General features: G+C 37.4%; 1 protein-coding gene across 13 annotated transcripts in view; it reads right to left on the bottom strand.

Moving 5' to 3' along the window:
- Nucleotides 1–16,006, bottom strand: part of LOC114510426 (general transcription factor II-I) — a 116,265-nt gene that overhangs the window by 6,837 nt on the left and 93,422 nt on the right. For all 13 annotated transcript variants that reach the window (XM_028529059.2, XM_036020837.1, XM_036020838.1 and 10 more), the window contains 10 exons: nucleotides 15,039–15,222; nucleotides 14,375–14,433; nucleotides 13,942–14,016; nucleotides 4,257–4,358; nucleotides 3,619–3,684; nucleotides 3,132–3,315; nucleotides 2,106–2,164; nucleotides 1,607–1,687; nucleotides 1,039–1,122; nucleotides 280–463 (listed from right to left, as the gene is read on the bottom strand). In XM_028529059.2, coding sequence (XP_028384860.1) covers nucleotides 280–463; nucleotides 1,039–1,122; nucleotides 1,607–1,687; nucleotides 2,106–2,164; nucleotides 3,132–3,315; nucleotides 3,619–3,684; nucleotides 4,257–4,358; nucleotides 13,942–14,016; nucleotides 14,375–14,433; nucleotides 15,039–15,222 — 1,078 coding nt within the window. The remainder of the gene's footprint in view (nucleotides 1–279; nucleotides 464–1,038; nucleotides 1,123–1,606; nucleotides 1,688–2,105; nucleotides 2,165–3,131; nucleotides 3,316–3,618; nucleotides 3,685–4,256; nucleotides 4,359–13,941; nucleotides 14,017–14,374; nucleotides 14,434–15,038; nucleotides 15,223–16,006) is intronic.

Here is a 16,006-nt window from a genome sequence, read left to right as displayed (position 1 = left end):
CAAACAGATGTGACTATGTCTGAATAAGACATTATAAAGACAGGAGGCAGGCTGGATCTGGTCCACAGGCCATGGTTTGCTACCCTCCTGCCTTAAAACCCAGAAAATTAGAAAGTCAGCTCAGGGAAGGGAAATCTAATACTATAATAACTAAAGTATTGTATTTGTTTATTACATGGTAAACTTGACTTTATTACTACGTATGACTACATTTGGGAAGATGACAGTCTCATGACCTGCATTCATTGTTACGAGCAAGCAGGGGACTCTCTCACTTACCTAATGACTGTGAACTTAATGAACTCAGCTGAATCTAGAATCCTTCTCATGGAGCTGATTTCCAGGTAACTGGGGGCTTTGAATGATACTCCAGGAGGCATGCCATCAACCACCACACAGCCAGGGTTAATTGTGATTTTCCTGTAGGGAACTTTCACAGGGAAACCCATACCAATAGCTTCACCTATAATGAGACAAACAGCATAAAAGCATAGGTTAATGTTTACAAAACATATGACCAACATATTTACTTTAAAGACTGTCTCTACTATTAACTAAGGTCTTTGAACACTTCAAACAACCTTACGTGTAAACCTTAATTTTATTCACTTTGACACTAACCATTATTAATAGTACTGATACAAAACAATTAATGCAGTCTTACTAAACAATGCATTCTTACTAAAGAACTGCAGCAAAACCCAAATACTTGTTTTATAACTTTATTTCCTTTTAAATAATATTACAACTATCTGAGAATAATCTGCTGTTAAGATCTTATTGAAACAGCCCTATTTGGTGGGACTAAGTGGACTGAGCATCAGCCTACGAACCAAAAGGTTTCCAGGGTACATGCCTGGGTTGTAGGCTAAGGTCGCCAGTTGCGGGTGGGTGAGAGACAACCACACACTGATGTTTCCCTCTCTCTCCCCTGCCTTTCCCTTCTGTCTAAAAATAAATAAAATCTTTTTTAAAAATCTTATTGAAACAAAATTTCCTTGCTTATTGAAAACTGTACTATGCAAATGAAAAACTTACCAAATTTACGACTGAAGAGGTCATTAACTTGTTCTCTTAGCTGTCTAGCTTTTTCAACTTTTGACAGTCTTTCATTATCATCATCTAAAAAAAAGTTAAGAGAAAACTCATAATAATTAAGCAATGCCATTTTAATTCTAAGTACATTTTATGCTCCCTGTGTAACTCACTTTATGTTTTTGGAACATTTAAGTATTTTAAACTAATCAAGATTGTAATGATTTAATGAAATGATTTAACAATAACACCAAGCTGAAAATGCTACAATTTTATTCCTGTTACAAAGAACTTTATAGATTTTTTAAAACAAGACACTAGGTGTCTGGGTGATCAGCAGGTTTTTAGTTCATGCCCCGTCCAATGAACCGCCCAGGGTGGATTAGCAATACACTGACAAGGGGGGTGTATCTCGTTAACTTCTGAGGGGTGGGAAGGGGAACACAACAATGCACCACGTACTCAGCATCTCTGAACGAATAAGGCAAATGTCAGCAATCCATACGCTGAAAGTAAAAAAACAGAAGAGGAAAACACCCCACAAACTATGATAAAGGCAGAGAATTCATACCTGGAATTGTCACCTGAATGATGTTAAGATCTTCAACACCTGATGCAGTAGTATTAACATTGGGCGATGAATTTATTTTTCCTTAAAATAAGAAAGTTAAAATTATAACATATATGAAATATTAAATATTTATATAAATATTTATGTGATGAAGAATTAAATATTCTCAATAATGTGTTTACAATTCAGACTACACAAAATGGTATTTTAACCCAAACTTTCATTTGAGGTTTGTTAGTTTTCACAGAATGTTTTGTCATTTGGCGATAATAAGCTTCCTGAAAGGATTTTTACTCTTCTCTCTTCTGTGTGATGCTCAGTATAGCAGACACATAGAGATTCTCAATTACTGAAGAACTAAAACCCCTAAACTAATCACAACCCCAAGTTTGAATGAGCTTTCCTGATTTTAGCTCATTTATGGTCTTTAAACAATTTTTAACCACTGCCACAGAATAAATTTCTAATAGCATGTTTACTATAGCAAGAGCTTACTTACTGGGAGGGCTCTTAGAGGAGGAGGTACTCTCCTTAATTGCCGTCTCAAACATTTCAGGCCTAAAAACAAGAGAAGAAAACATGTATGCTAATATTCCAATGGTAAAACATTAAAAATTAAACAAGTAAAAGATTTTAAAACCAGTAATTCTCTGTAAATATACTCTAGGTTCTTAGTAATTTAAGAACAGAAAAGCAAGGTTATCTCGAGGAACACATACAAAAGCACTAATTGTAATAGTGATTATAACATCCACCCAGCCCTATCTAATTTAAACTGCTGCTTCTTCCCATGATTTTAAGATCTCCTGGAAAGATTCAGTGTTAAAGCTGAGAATGGAAACAGGAAGCACCCTGTATGCAGGTACCATGGAAACATAAGACAGGTTGAGAAAACTTGAGCAAAAGTTTTTCTTCTGAGAAAGCAGAAGCAGAGGCCACAGCTCTATAGACCTGGACACAAGTACAAAAAGTGGCCAGTATGCTTGCAATGTCAGCTTTGATTATTTGACAGCATCTCTGGGTGACTCAAAAGTAAGCACTTATGAACAAAGCCTAAAAATTCATTTCAATTAATTTCAAATTCTTGGGCATCAATATGTATTTCCTAATTCTAACGATTTCCATCTGTTTCAACTGTAGTTTTAATTGTTTTAACTCTTTCGATTCATAGATCTCCAAGCAAGTAAGAGAGAAATTAAAAGTATTGTATAAGTTGGAGAAATAAAAGGGTTTTATAGAACTGGAACCACTCGTTAAATTCCAGTAGCATCAAACCATTAAAAAATACGACTGTGGGTAGATTTAACAAAATAAAGTTGTTATCCTTCTGGTAAGCTAGAGAGAGCCCTTCCTTCCCTCTTCTAACCATTATGAAAAATTTCTATCACAGACAAAAATACAGCTCAAAGAGCTTTCTGACGCCAGGGCTGGCATGGCCCTAGCACACAGGTGTGTCTGTGTGCCCGCCGCCCAGTGTCGAACAGTGCCAACTCACGGCCAATCTCATGCTGCCTTACTTCCTTACTTTTTAATAATGAACTTAATTTTTGCTTTGTTTCTGAGTATCTTCTCCAGCCTTGGAATGCCAAAAGTAGATGGTCTTCGAAATGGCACACCCTCAGGTAAGCCTTCGACATAAAAGTCTTCTGGGAAAGACTCAAATAATGCAAATGGCACTTTCACAGCTTGTTTAAGGCCAAGAGCTTCACCTACAAAACACACACATAACATTTCTCACATTTACAACTAAAAAAAAGAAAAAAAAGAAAGCTTTAAAAAAAATGCATTTTAAATTACATTTTATGGCAAGCAAAATGACATTTTTTAAAAAGTATATTAATTTTAATTTGTAAAAAATTTCTTGATGCTCAGAAAAGTGGGAGAAATTGTGAAATATGCCCACACTTCCAATAACAGCATAACTTAACTGTTGGATATTTTATTTAGCTCATATTCTTCTATTTTTAAAAACTGCCTTATATTTTAATAATAGTGTTTGAAAATAAACTTACCACATTTTTCATTGAAAAGGTTTTCAACTTTTTGTTTTAGGTCTGTGATTTTGGCATTCCAGGCCTCTGTATGTAAAAAATCAAGATAGTTAATTTGTTAGTAATATTGACCAATATACTTTCTATGGCCAGGGGTTTATTTTAAATACAAAATAAGAAAATACATAGACTTTTAAAACAGTCATGGCTTGACAACTATTCTAATACAGTGACAAATTATTTAACTGTTTGATTCTATGACTAATATGCTATCTACTAACAAATGACATATGCTAAAGCAAATAATAAAAAACAAATAAAACCTTCAAACCTCCCAAAAGACAATGTTGTATCTACTAAGTGCCAGGTATAGTTCTACTCTGTACATGATTTAGTATTTATAATCCTCATAATAACCCTATGAAGTAGAAAGTAATGTTATCTCCATTTACAAATAAGGAAACCGAGGCACAGAAAAGTTAAGCAGCTTGCCCAGGGTCACAAAATTATACAGTACTGGCACCAGCTTTGAACTCCAGCAGCCTGACTCTATGAGTAAGGGCTAATATATACTGCTTACAAAATAATTAGTAAAACATTTTTATGAATTCCTTTTTTATTTCAAATGACAAAGTAAATAAAATAAAGTGCATATTTACCAAAGGAAAACTCTCTCCCTCGGGGCTTAAAGGGAACATTAGAACCATTAGTCTGAGTAGGGGTTCGAACAGCTGAGGTCTGAGGGTTGTTGTTATTAGGGCCTAAAGAAGAATTAAAAACAAAACAAAACAAAACAAAACATAATCAACACACATTTAATCGTGTCTACTGAAGCCTAGCCTGTGCTGGGAAACAGTTAGATTCAAATAGTACATAAGCACTCTGCAATGAAAATGGGTTCTGCTGCTAGTTCTGCAGACCCCCACCCATTTTCCTACTCCCGTCCCTACAATGAGGCATTCTTCCCCAAATCAGAATCGGCTTTCTGACTCACCTAAGGTTCATTCAGTTCACTTAACGCTTCATCATGCCCCTCAGAGCCATGTAATTTTTGGTTGCCTATGCTTGCTTATATGTTTTCCTTTCAACCCTTGAACACAAGGACAACGTTAGGTACAATTACATTATCTCCAGTGTGAACCTTTCCTTTGAATTCTCCAACTGCCCCTGGCATGGCCTTTCTTTGAATTCCTAGTATAACTTAGAAAAACAATCAGTTGTTTTCCATTAAATGAAAATGAATGTTAGTTTCAGTGATCCTTATAAACCCTAGGCCCTAACTCTTCTTTATGTGGGGTCATCTAATGCTTAAACAATAAGCTTATCTTAATCTGAAGCTAACAATTAAAAAAACAAAGAAACAAAAACACAGACTTTTGGTCAAAGTGGCCTCTTCACACAGTCACATCAAAATTACAACTAAAACACAGAACCACCATCACTCAAAACCATCAGAAATGAGTTGCATGGAAGTCTAACAACTACGGAATTAAAGAAACCAAATCCATCCAGACTGATAGGAGGGGCAGAGATGTGAAATGGGCTGGTCCCACACCCACATGTGGTTAATAAAAATTCAGGAGGAATATCTTAGGAGTAAAGAGTCCTAGCCTCACACCCAGCCCCCCAGCACAGGGTTCCAGTGCCAGGAAGGTAAGTCCCCACAACTTCTGGCTGCAAAAGCCAGCAGGGATTGAGTTGGTGTAAGAAACTTCTGGAGTCCCAAGCAGTTCCCCTTAAAGAACTCATACACAGATTCACTGACTTAAGACTCACTCCTTCTGAGCTGCAGCACCTTGAAGGGCACCAGTGGCATAAAGGGAGAAACTGAGGTGTCTGGAAACAAGGTGAGCAGAGGCCACTGTCCCTTTTCTAAGGCCTCCCCCCACAGAGCTGGCATGTGGGTGCCATACCTGAGACTCCACCAACCTGGCTAAGACTGTCCTTAGAGGTCCCCAGAGACTGCCCCACCCAACTTACGGGCCCACCTGAGCTGCTTTTCCATTTGAATGGTTGGTCTTGCCTCATGCTTTACGACTCCTACAATCTATCAAATAAGCAATAGCTGGCCTCAGTGAGCCCCAGGCACGGAACTGATTCACAGCTTGGTTTGCCTGGGAATCTCCAAGCCCCACACAAGTAGCAGCCATCTCAGAATGCTTTATAGCTCAGGAAGGGTGGCCCCGGCCAAAATGCAGGTGGGGGCTGACCTTGGCCTGCGCCACCTGGGAAACCCCAGGGCCAGTGCACCCAGTAGACAGCTACATTCCATGCTGGAGCACCACCACCCTGCCCCTGCACAGCTGATCCTCCATGGAGGGTAAAGGTTGGTGGTCAGTAGTCACAGGCAATCCTTGCAGCTGACTGGCCTCGGTAAATCCTTCCCATTGATCTGACAACAGCAACCAAGGCTCAACTAAAAGAGAAGGGTGTACTCAGCCCACATGATGGCTGCGTCTTGAGTATCCAGCTTGGGTATAAGAGGAACCTGTGCCACTGGTCCCTACTACATTAGGCCACACTACCAAGACAGAAAGTCATAGTAGCTCATCTACCTAATATACAGAAACAAACATAAGGAGGCTCCCAAAACAAGGAGGCAAAGAAACATCACCCAAATGAAAGAACATATCAAAACTCCAGAAAAAGAACTACATGAAATGGAGATAAGCAATCTATCAGGTGCAGAGTTCAAAACACTGGTTATACGAATGCTCAAGGAACTTAGTGAGGACCTCAGTAGTATAAAAAAGTTCCAGTCAGAAATGAAGGATACACTGATTGAAAGAAAGAACAACTTACAAGGAAAGACTCAAATCAATGATCTGGAACATAAAGATGCAAACAACAACCAATTAGAACAAGAAGAAAAAAGAATCCAAAAAGCAGCCTCTGGGACAAGTTCAAGAGGACTGATGTTTGTATCATAAGGGGGCGACAGGGAGAAGAGAAAAGAGCAAGAAATTGGAAATCTATTTGAAAAAATAGTGAAAGAAAACTTCCTTAATTTGGTGAAGGGAAACAGACATGCAGGTCCAGGAAGCACAGAGAGTCCCAAACTGGATGGATGCAAAGAGGTCCACTCTAAGACACATCATAATTAAAATGCCAAAGGTTAAAGATAGAGAATCTTAAAAGCAGCAAGAGAAAAGCAGTTAGTTACCTACAAGGGGACTCCCATAAGACTGTCAGCTGATTTCTCAAAAGAAACTTTGTAGGCTAGAAGGGATTGGCAAGAAATATTCAAAGTGACAAAAAGCAGGAACCTACAACCAAGATTACTTTATCCAGCAAAGCTATCATTTAGAATGGAAGGGCAGATAAAAAGATTCCCAGACAAGAAAAAACTAAAGGAGTTCAGCATCACCAAAACATTATTATATGAAAAGTTAAAGGGACTTACTTAAAAAAAAAAGGAAAGATCAAAACTATGAACAATAAAATGGCAAAAAATACAAATCTATCAAAAATTGATAAAAAAAACTAAGCAAACGAGAAGAACAGAGACAGAATCATGGATATGGACAGCAGTTTGATGGTTGGCAGATGGGAAGGGGCTGTAGGGGAATGGGTGAAGAGGTGAGGGGATTAAGAAGTACAAATCAGTAGTTACAGAATAGCCATGGGGATGTAAATTAAAGCGTAGGACATGAAGTAGCCAAAAAGCTTACACCCATGACCCACGGACATGAACAATGGCATGGGGACTGCATGGGAGAGGGGGAGATGCTAGGTGGACGGAGTTAAAAGGGGGAAAATCAGGACAACTGTAATACTGTAATCAATAAAATATAATTTAAAAAATAAACAAAAGAGCCCAAATAATGGGAAAAAAATTAAATTTCTTCGTGTTTCTTTGGAAAATAACCAACATTCTTTCTAAAGATACATCCTGAAACTCTGATTTTTCCAATTTGCAGAAATGTGTGTATGTCTCCAGGCTTTTATCTGAATTGCCATTCTATTGAGTTACTTACTTCCTATGGTTATCTTTACATAACGACTTTTTGCTTAAAGAAGAATTTCTGCAGCAACAACACTAACAGCTAAAAGTACGTAACAGTCACTGTACAAAGAATATCATATGTAGAAACTAATTTAGTTTTCACAGGCATCTCCACTTTACCTATGGAGAAACAGAGCCATGGTGGTCATGTGGTCAATTCCATTAGTGGTAAGTGGTGGAGTTGGGATACCAACCTTCAGAGTCTAGCTCCTCAGCCTTTACCACTACATACTATCTCCCTGAAACACTTACAATACTTTCATGAATCACTTTATAGATCTAGGGAATGGATGGCATACACAACACACATACAGCTACCCCAATCTTCCTTATTTAACCTGGATATAGACTCAGAATCCTCAAGAGTATCAGAAATGTCTGATGGGAATGGAGGATGAAGTTGAAATTTATCTGTTGTTCCCAATGAGATGTCAAGACTCAACATTCTAGTCTCAAAGTATCTCAAAACTCCTGAATAAAAACCACAGCTTCCTTAGACAGTACAGTGATGACAGCAAGGCGTTTCTGGACCACTTGTCTCCATCAACCTGGTTTACCATGCAGATATAACAATACAGAAGAAATCAGTATATTCTATTATCATAATTCTGTATCAGGCTACCAAGGTCATCTGACTAACATCTATGCTTAAACTCCATGCTCTTGAAGCAACAACAGGGCAAGACAGGAAGAAATTTATGATCAGCTGACAGAACTGAGTTGAGTAAAATATCCAGTTCATATTCTAAATCAATAAATTGGCCTTTGGTTTATACTTCTGTGAAACAACACTATGCACACGCTAGAATAATTAAATTAAAGAGACTGAAAATACCCAGTACTGCAAGGATATGCAGCAAGCAACTGGAATACCCACACATTCCTGGCAGGAGTGTAAAATAATAAAACCACCTTGGTAAACTGCTGGGCAGTTTCTTAGAAAGACAAAACCCCGGCAATTCCACTCTTAAAAATCTACTCGAGAAGGAAAGCATGTATCATCTTTGGTATGCAAATGTTCACAACATCCTTATTAGAATAAGACTAAAAATAAACCCAAATGTTCACTGACAAATGTATAAGCAAAATGTGGAGATCCCACACATGGAGTAATAACTGACAAAAAAAAAAAAAAACTGTAATAGGCAACAAGTATAAATTTAGTAACACTATGCTGAGCAAAAGAAGGCAATCATACAAAAAGATATAGCCAGTAGTCCCTTTACATGAAATTCTAGAACAGCAGAAATATTCTGTGGTGACAATGTGGATCACTGGTTGCCTGTGGCCTGAATTTTAAGGGACTGACTGCTAAGGAGCATGAGGGGGAAACATTTTAAGGTTGACTTAAGTGATTATAACAAATATTTTAAAAAACACAAATGGTATAACTAAAATGGGTACATTTTGCCCTGGCTGGTGTGGCTCAGTGGACTCAGTGCTGACCTGTGAACCAAATGTCAATAAATTTTATTATACCTAATTAATTTGATTTTTAAAGCAATAAAAAATTTCACTTACAAGCATGATACATAATTTAAAACAACATTAGTGAGGTACAACCAAAATACCTCTTTCTTATCACTAAAATGACAAAAAGGTCCCAGACACAGAGACAGCTATAGACAACTAAAATAATTTTAAAGTACTAATAACAACTTTGTGATATTTTTAACCTATTTAATTAAACTGAGTGCATTTATGGCACTAGAAAGCTACTGTGAGATAAGCACCTCTATTACTCGCATGGGTAAAGCAATATAAAGCTATTAACTTTTCTTTTAAAGCAGACACCAAAAACAGAGGAAAGTATTAAGTGTGCAAAATGAGGATTTAACACTAAGGTGGTATTTTTTCTAATTTATAAACATAATGTCTGGTGTAATGAATAGGTTTGTTACCTAAGCAAGAAAAGCTAAGGAGCATGGGGGAAAGATTTTAGGATGACGGAGATGTCCTCTATGTTGTTCCTGCAGTTCTATAAGAAATTGTTTTAATTAACACGTTTATTTGCATTTAATTATCAAATCCTAAAAAATAAATGCAGAGTTAAAAACATATGTCCACACAAAAATTTGTATATGCATGTTCATAGCTGCATTATTTATAATAGCCAAAATATGGACACAATCCAAATGTCCATCAAATAACAGATAAACAAAAAGTGGTATATCCACATAATGGAATATAATTCATCTATCAAAAGGAATGGGTACCATTAGGATGGATATTATCTAAACCACAGAAAATAAAATAGTGGCGAGGATGTGCAAACTCAAACCCTGATGCACTGCTTATGGGAATGTAAAATGATGCCACTGCTGTGGAAAATGATGGCAGTTCCTCAAAAATTTAAACACAGAATAACCACATGACCCAGCAATTCACCTCTGGATACATAACCAAGAGAACTGAAAGGAGGCACTTGAACAGCTATCTGTACCTCTAAGTTCATAGCAGCATTGTTCCCAAGAGCCAAAAGGTAGTCATCAGGGGCTGGGGTGAGAGGGGAAATGGACGGGGAGTTCCTGTTTAACAAGTGGTTTCAGTAGGACAGATGGAAAAGATCTGGAGGTGGGAGGTGAATATCATCAATGGAATGTAGTAATGCCAATGAACTGTACACTTAGAAATGGTTAAAATGGTAAATTTTATGTCATATATATTTAACCACAGCTTTTTTTTTTAAAGTGGGAGAAAAAAGGAATGGAATGCTGGTCCATGCTACAAGACAGATGAACCTGGAAAATGAAAGAAACCAGTTGCAAGGAACCACTTATTATATGATTCTCTTTATAGGAAATGTCCAAAACAGACATAACCATAGAGACAACAAAAGTGCAGTGGTGTGAAATGGGGTGTGACTACAACTGGTATGTTTCCCCCCCTAGGTGATAACAATGTTCTGGAATTACTACTGATGTTGCACAACCTTATGAATATACTAAAAACTACTCAACTGTGTATTTTAAAATGGTGAACTTTATGTGAGAATTATATATCAGTTTAAAAACAGCATGAGTTAAGTACTATTTTTGTCCCCATTTTACAAATATACTAACTAAAACACAGAGATTTTAGTTACGGTGCCTACAATTCAAATCCAAACACACTGGTCTCAGTACTGCACTTTATTGTATTTTAAATTTTTTTTTTAAATTCTTGGTCACCCAAAATACTCAAGCAAAAATCTGCTAGGGTATTCTGGAAAAGTGCCCTGCTTTCCCTGACAACAGCTGCAGGCACAACTGAGGATACACTGCCTCTCTCTGTCTTGCCACAAACGCAAACACGATCACTGAAGCTCTATGGGTCAGTCATCCTGTACCATTGATGTACCCCGCCTACGGCAGGGGTGTTAAACTCATGTTCACTGGGGGCCACATCAGCCTTGCGGTTGTCTTCAAAGGGCCGAATGTCATTTTAGGACTGTATAAACAGAACTGCCCCTTAACAGTTAAGCGAGAGCTCGGTGCTGCCACTGTATAGAAACAAGGTGCCAGGATGGATAAAACACAGTGGAGGGCCGGATTCAGCCCATGGGCCTTGTGTTTGCCACCTGTGGCCTACAGGAAATAGCAAAGCCAAACGGTTTTTGAACTACTGAAGGAGACCTACCATCAGAATTTTCTGTGTGTGAGAAAAGCAGGCATCTCCCTATTGGTAAAATCACTATTGGTTATAATAGAATACAATCCTAAATTATAACCTTACTTCTATAGGACTAATTATTTTAACTCATTACATTCAATCTTCACTTCTCTAGTTTCCTAACATCGAATTGATAAACAAGTTTACTCAGTAATAAGCTTTACTTTAAACAGGCGCAATGGATAAAGTTTAAAAATATAAGAGGAACTTTCAGAAGTTCCCTTGCGTGTGAACTGACATTTATGAATTAATGTATTTTGGGGAAATGTGCTAATTCTAACAATCTACAAACAGTGCCTATAAAAATGGTGTGTATTAAATGGCTGTTTGAAACATTCACAGATTAATTTTTTGGAGATCAGGATACAGTGTGTATGCAATGTAACTTTATACTAGTCAAAAGGAAAAAGTTTAGAAGTTGTATTGACTTTTACTGCATGTTGTCATTGGCGTACAGAAGGTCTTATGTGTTGCTTAATGTCCACAATGTTTTAAAATAAGATAGCTTGTAACTCTACCAGGGTTCTTTGACAGCAGTCACTCCTTTTCTGAGGTACACGCTGTTTTCTTATGCCACCTTTACTCCTATCACAGAATATATTATATGTTGTGAAATATCTTTTCTATCTCTCTTTTTTAAAAGATTTATTTATTTTTAGAGAGGGGAGGGAGGCAGAGAGGAAGAGAGAGAGAGAGACAGACAGACAGACAGAGACAGAGACAGGGACATCAATGTGCGGTTGCTGGGGTCCATGGCCTGCAACCCAGACATGTGTCCTGGCTGGGAATTGCACCTGCGATACTTTGGTTCGCAGCACACACTCAGTCTACTGAGCTAAGCCAGCCAGGGCTCTATCTCTTTTTTTAAAAAAAAGGTTTTATTTTTAGAGAGAGGGGAAGGGAGGGAGAAAGACAGGGAGAGAAACATCAATGTGTGGTTGCCTCTCGAATGCCCCCTACTGGGGACCTGGCCCACAACCCAGGCATGTGCCCTGGCTGGGAATCAAATCAATGACCCTTCAGTTCACAGGCTGGTGCTCAATCAACTGAGCCAAACCAGCCAGGGTCCTTTTCTACCTCTTAATTTAAGTATGTGTTATTCCACCCCATCTTTCCTTCTGACCTTCACTCTCTTTGTGACCTCTAATCTCAAAACCTAGTGACACTTCTGGGCCATTACTCCTATAATGGCTCTACTCATCAATCTATCAAATGAAAATAGCATGGACCAATCATTTCAAGAGGACAACTATTATGACCCTAGAATCAACTGGTTCCAGGACGCTTCTGGCATTGATACCTTAAAAGTTCCTAAGATAACAAGCACAATCGAAACAAAACACAAAACTATGCTCCCTAAAATATGAGATTATTTGTCATCAGGTTGTATTACTATACTTAATCAGCACCTTTGCTCATGCTATGCTCTCTAGAGAATGGCATTCCTGAGTTTCTGCCTGAAGATATTCTACTCTTCCAGCAAAGCCTAATTTAAATGTAATCTTTTCTATGAAGCTCCCATCACCATCTTATGCAATATCACATTGTTCATATTGTTAAAATCTATATGGTTTCAGTCTCAGGTTTATCTAGTTCCTCACCATCTGTGTCTTTCTACTAAAACTAACACCATAAGCAAGTTATTATCCATACTTGGTATTTGAGTTCCTCCAGGAAAGCATGGGAAAACTTGTGTAACGGAAATCTCCCTCAGATCTTTTCAAAAGGAGGAAAGTAAAGGATTGAGTACATTTAAATTTTTTTTTAAAAGATTTTATTTGTTTATTTTTAGAGGGGAAGGGAGGGAGATAGACAGAGAGAGAAACATCAATATGCGGTTGCTGGGGGTTATGGCCTGCAACCCAGGCATGTACCCTGGCTTGGAATTGAACCTGGGACACTTTGGTTCCCAGTCCGCGCTCAATCCACTGAGCTACACCAGCCAGGGCACATTTAAATTTAATTCTTGGAAATTTTTAACAGAAATGACTAAACTGGCATATGATATCCATAAACTGCACAAGGATTTCTGAATAGGATGGACTAAGGTGCCACTTAGTATCAACATGAAAACTCAATACAAAACTTGAGATTATGTGACAACAAAGAACTATCTTAATAGTTCTATCTTAGAACTATCTTAAGCTATCCTTTTCTTCTGAGTCAATGAAAAGACAGAAGGAAATGTGCACACCTAAGAGTAGGCTGAGGATTGTCTTTAATATCGTATGAAGTACTTTAATACTGTGATCCTGAAAAGATAAGACACCCACAGACCCAGTGGAAATGGAGATAAGGAAGTAAAAGGAACTAGTTTAATACAAGGTACTGCTGTTTAAACCATCCCTAAACTTTCTTTCATGAAAAGTATAGGGAAAAAAGGAGATCAGAAAAAATCCCACACCTTCCCATCTGCATCCTTACTGTTTTAATAGGATAAAAAAGGATTTCAAGGATTTTCTTGGAAGCAGTTTACAATATATTCTCAATGAGCATCATGGTTAACTGTCCTGAAAATGTCAATCAGAAACATTCAGGAACTTAGCTTTAATCAGGTCACCTATTCACATCTAAACGAGTTTTTTGTAAAAACTCATCTGCATAAAAACACACACAGTAATCTGAAGAATCAACAGATGAAATGAGTAAACTGGAAAATCCACAGAAGCATGCCACAGGGGCCTCACCTTCCACAGTGACCTCAATTTCCGGAACTTTTGAATTACTCCCAGGGCTGCGTGGTCTTTTCGGGGACTGCAAGGCTATAAAGTGAGCACACAATTACCTTTGCATATTATAATGGGAAAAAAAAAACCCAGAAGGGGATGTTTTATAAGAACAGAGTATTAAAATGCATACAGTTTGGCTCTTTTCAAAGAAACCTGAAGAATTAAACTGGTTGTGTAATCCTCCACATGACTCTCAACAAAGTTGTGGAAACACGAATGAAGGAGGATTGCAAACATGAAATTTTCAATGAATGTGTGAAAAAAATAAAAGGTCCATTAAGTAAAATGACTTAAAAATATTGGCCAATGATTCAGTGTAATTTGGTTAATATTGAAAAATAATGTTTTAATGAACTGAAGTATATAATAAAGAGCATATACAATCTCTTACCTTTAGTGTTTATTTTACTAGCCATTCCAGGAGGCAAGTAGGAAATAACTAGTTCAGGTCTAGAGAAAAAACCAAGAAACATTACAGTAACCAGTGTAATATTGGTCTTCACAGCCAGTAAAAATGATCATAACTAATGTTTTATATAAAGGAGACCCTAGGATCATTCTGTAATGCAGCAATAATGCTTATATTTCTGGACCAAAAAACTCACTTTTCCTTCCCACAACTATTTGCTACATAATTTTAGGAAGAGCAAATAACTTCTTTCATGGAAATACAAATTAACTCTATAGTTTCTTCAGCTACTGAAATTCTGGAGACATGTAAATAAAGAAATTCAGTTGTCCATAAGTTTAATCAGCATTTTCATCTTCCATTCAACTATTTAGGAACACTAGGAGACATAGTGTCTCTAACCAACTTGAACACCGCCACTGTGAGGCAGGTGTTCTAATTCTCCTTGTACTAATGACGAAAAATCAAGTACAAGTGAAAGGAGCTGCAAAGGTAATAGAAAAGTCCAGGACTATAGCTCAGAGATGCTTTTCCATCATGAATGCCAAAGCTTTAGCTGTCACATACAGCTAGAAAATAATTTAAATAAAAATAAAATTCTATTATTTTAATTCCAAAGATGACTACAATGGCAAAAAGAACTTACTTTTTAACAACAAACTTGATTTTATTACTGCCACGGACAATCCTTTCAAGTCGTGGAATTCCAAACCAGGTAGGGCTTCGAAAGGGAATTCCCTCTGGCAAACCTTCTACATAAAGGAACTCAGGATTTGATTCGAACACAGGGTATGGTACTTTTACTGCCTCTGTGAGTCCAAGAGCTTGAGCTGAAATTGTAAAAAAATGTAACTTACAGAAGGTAAAATTTTACACTTTTTAATTTTTGTCTGACAGCATTTTTTTACTTATCTTTTTATTGAGGTGTAATCAACATATAACATTATATTAGTTTCAGGTATACAGTATAACAATACAGTCTTCGCACATATTGCACAACGTTCACCACAATTCAGTTAACATCTGGATATTATCAAATGTGTTATGCACAAGTTCCCTACAATCTATTAATATCTATTTAATACGAAAGCATTTGCTCAGTACATTGTGCAAAATTGAAGAACAAGGCTAAAAAATAAGTACTTTTAGAATGAACATTTTAACACTTCAAATCAAAAGGACAGTTTATATTAGTCAAAATTATTTCTGTGCTCTGGACAGAAATGAACTATAGCCATCCCACACTGAAATGACATGTATGTACCCAGCCTTTGTGTTGTCAACTAGGTGCAAGTTTGCTGTTTAAAAAAATATGCTGCATATGATGCATCTAAGCAGAACCTAAGTTACAGATTAGAGGCAGAGAATTCAGATTCCTGATCTAGGACAAAATCATCAATACCAAGTAATAAAATGACTGGATGGACTGCCCATTGGAATACTGCTATCACTCTCACTCCTTCCTTCCTTTTCCGTGACAGACACACCCAATAAACTGAAACACTCTTGCTGAGCCTCCTCAGAATCCTCAAGACAGCACTCCAGGAAACTGCTGTCAACAAATCTAGGTTGAAACAAAGGGTGAAACCTATTTGCCATTCAATGTCAGCCAGA

Source organism: Phyllostomus discolor, chromosome 3 (genome assembly GCF_004126475.2).
Source record: "Phyllostomus discolor isolate MPI-MPIP mPhyDis1 chromosome 3, mPhyDis1.pri.v3, whole genome shotgun sequence".
In the NCBI taxonomy this organism is placed as follows: Eukaryota; Metazoa; Chordata; class Mammalia; order Chiroptera; family Phyllostomidae; genus Phyllostomus; species Phyllostomus discolor.
Note: the sequence above shows the minus strand (reverse complement) of the source record. Positions and strands in the feature narration are given on the sequence as shown.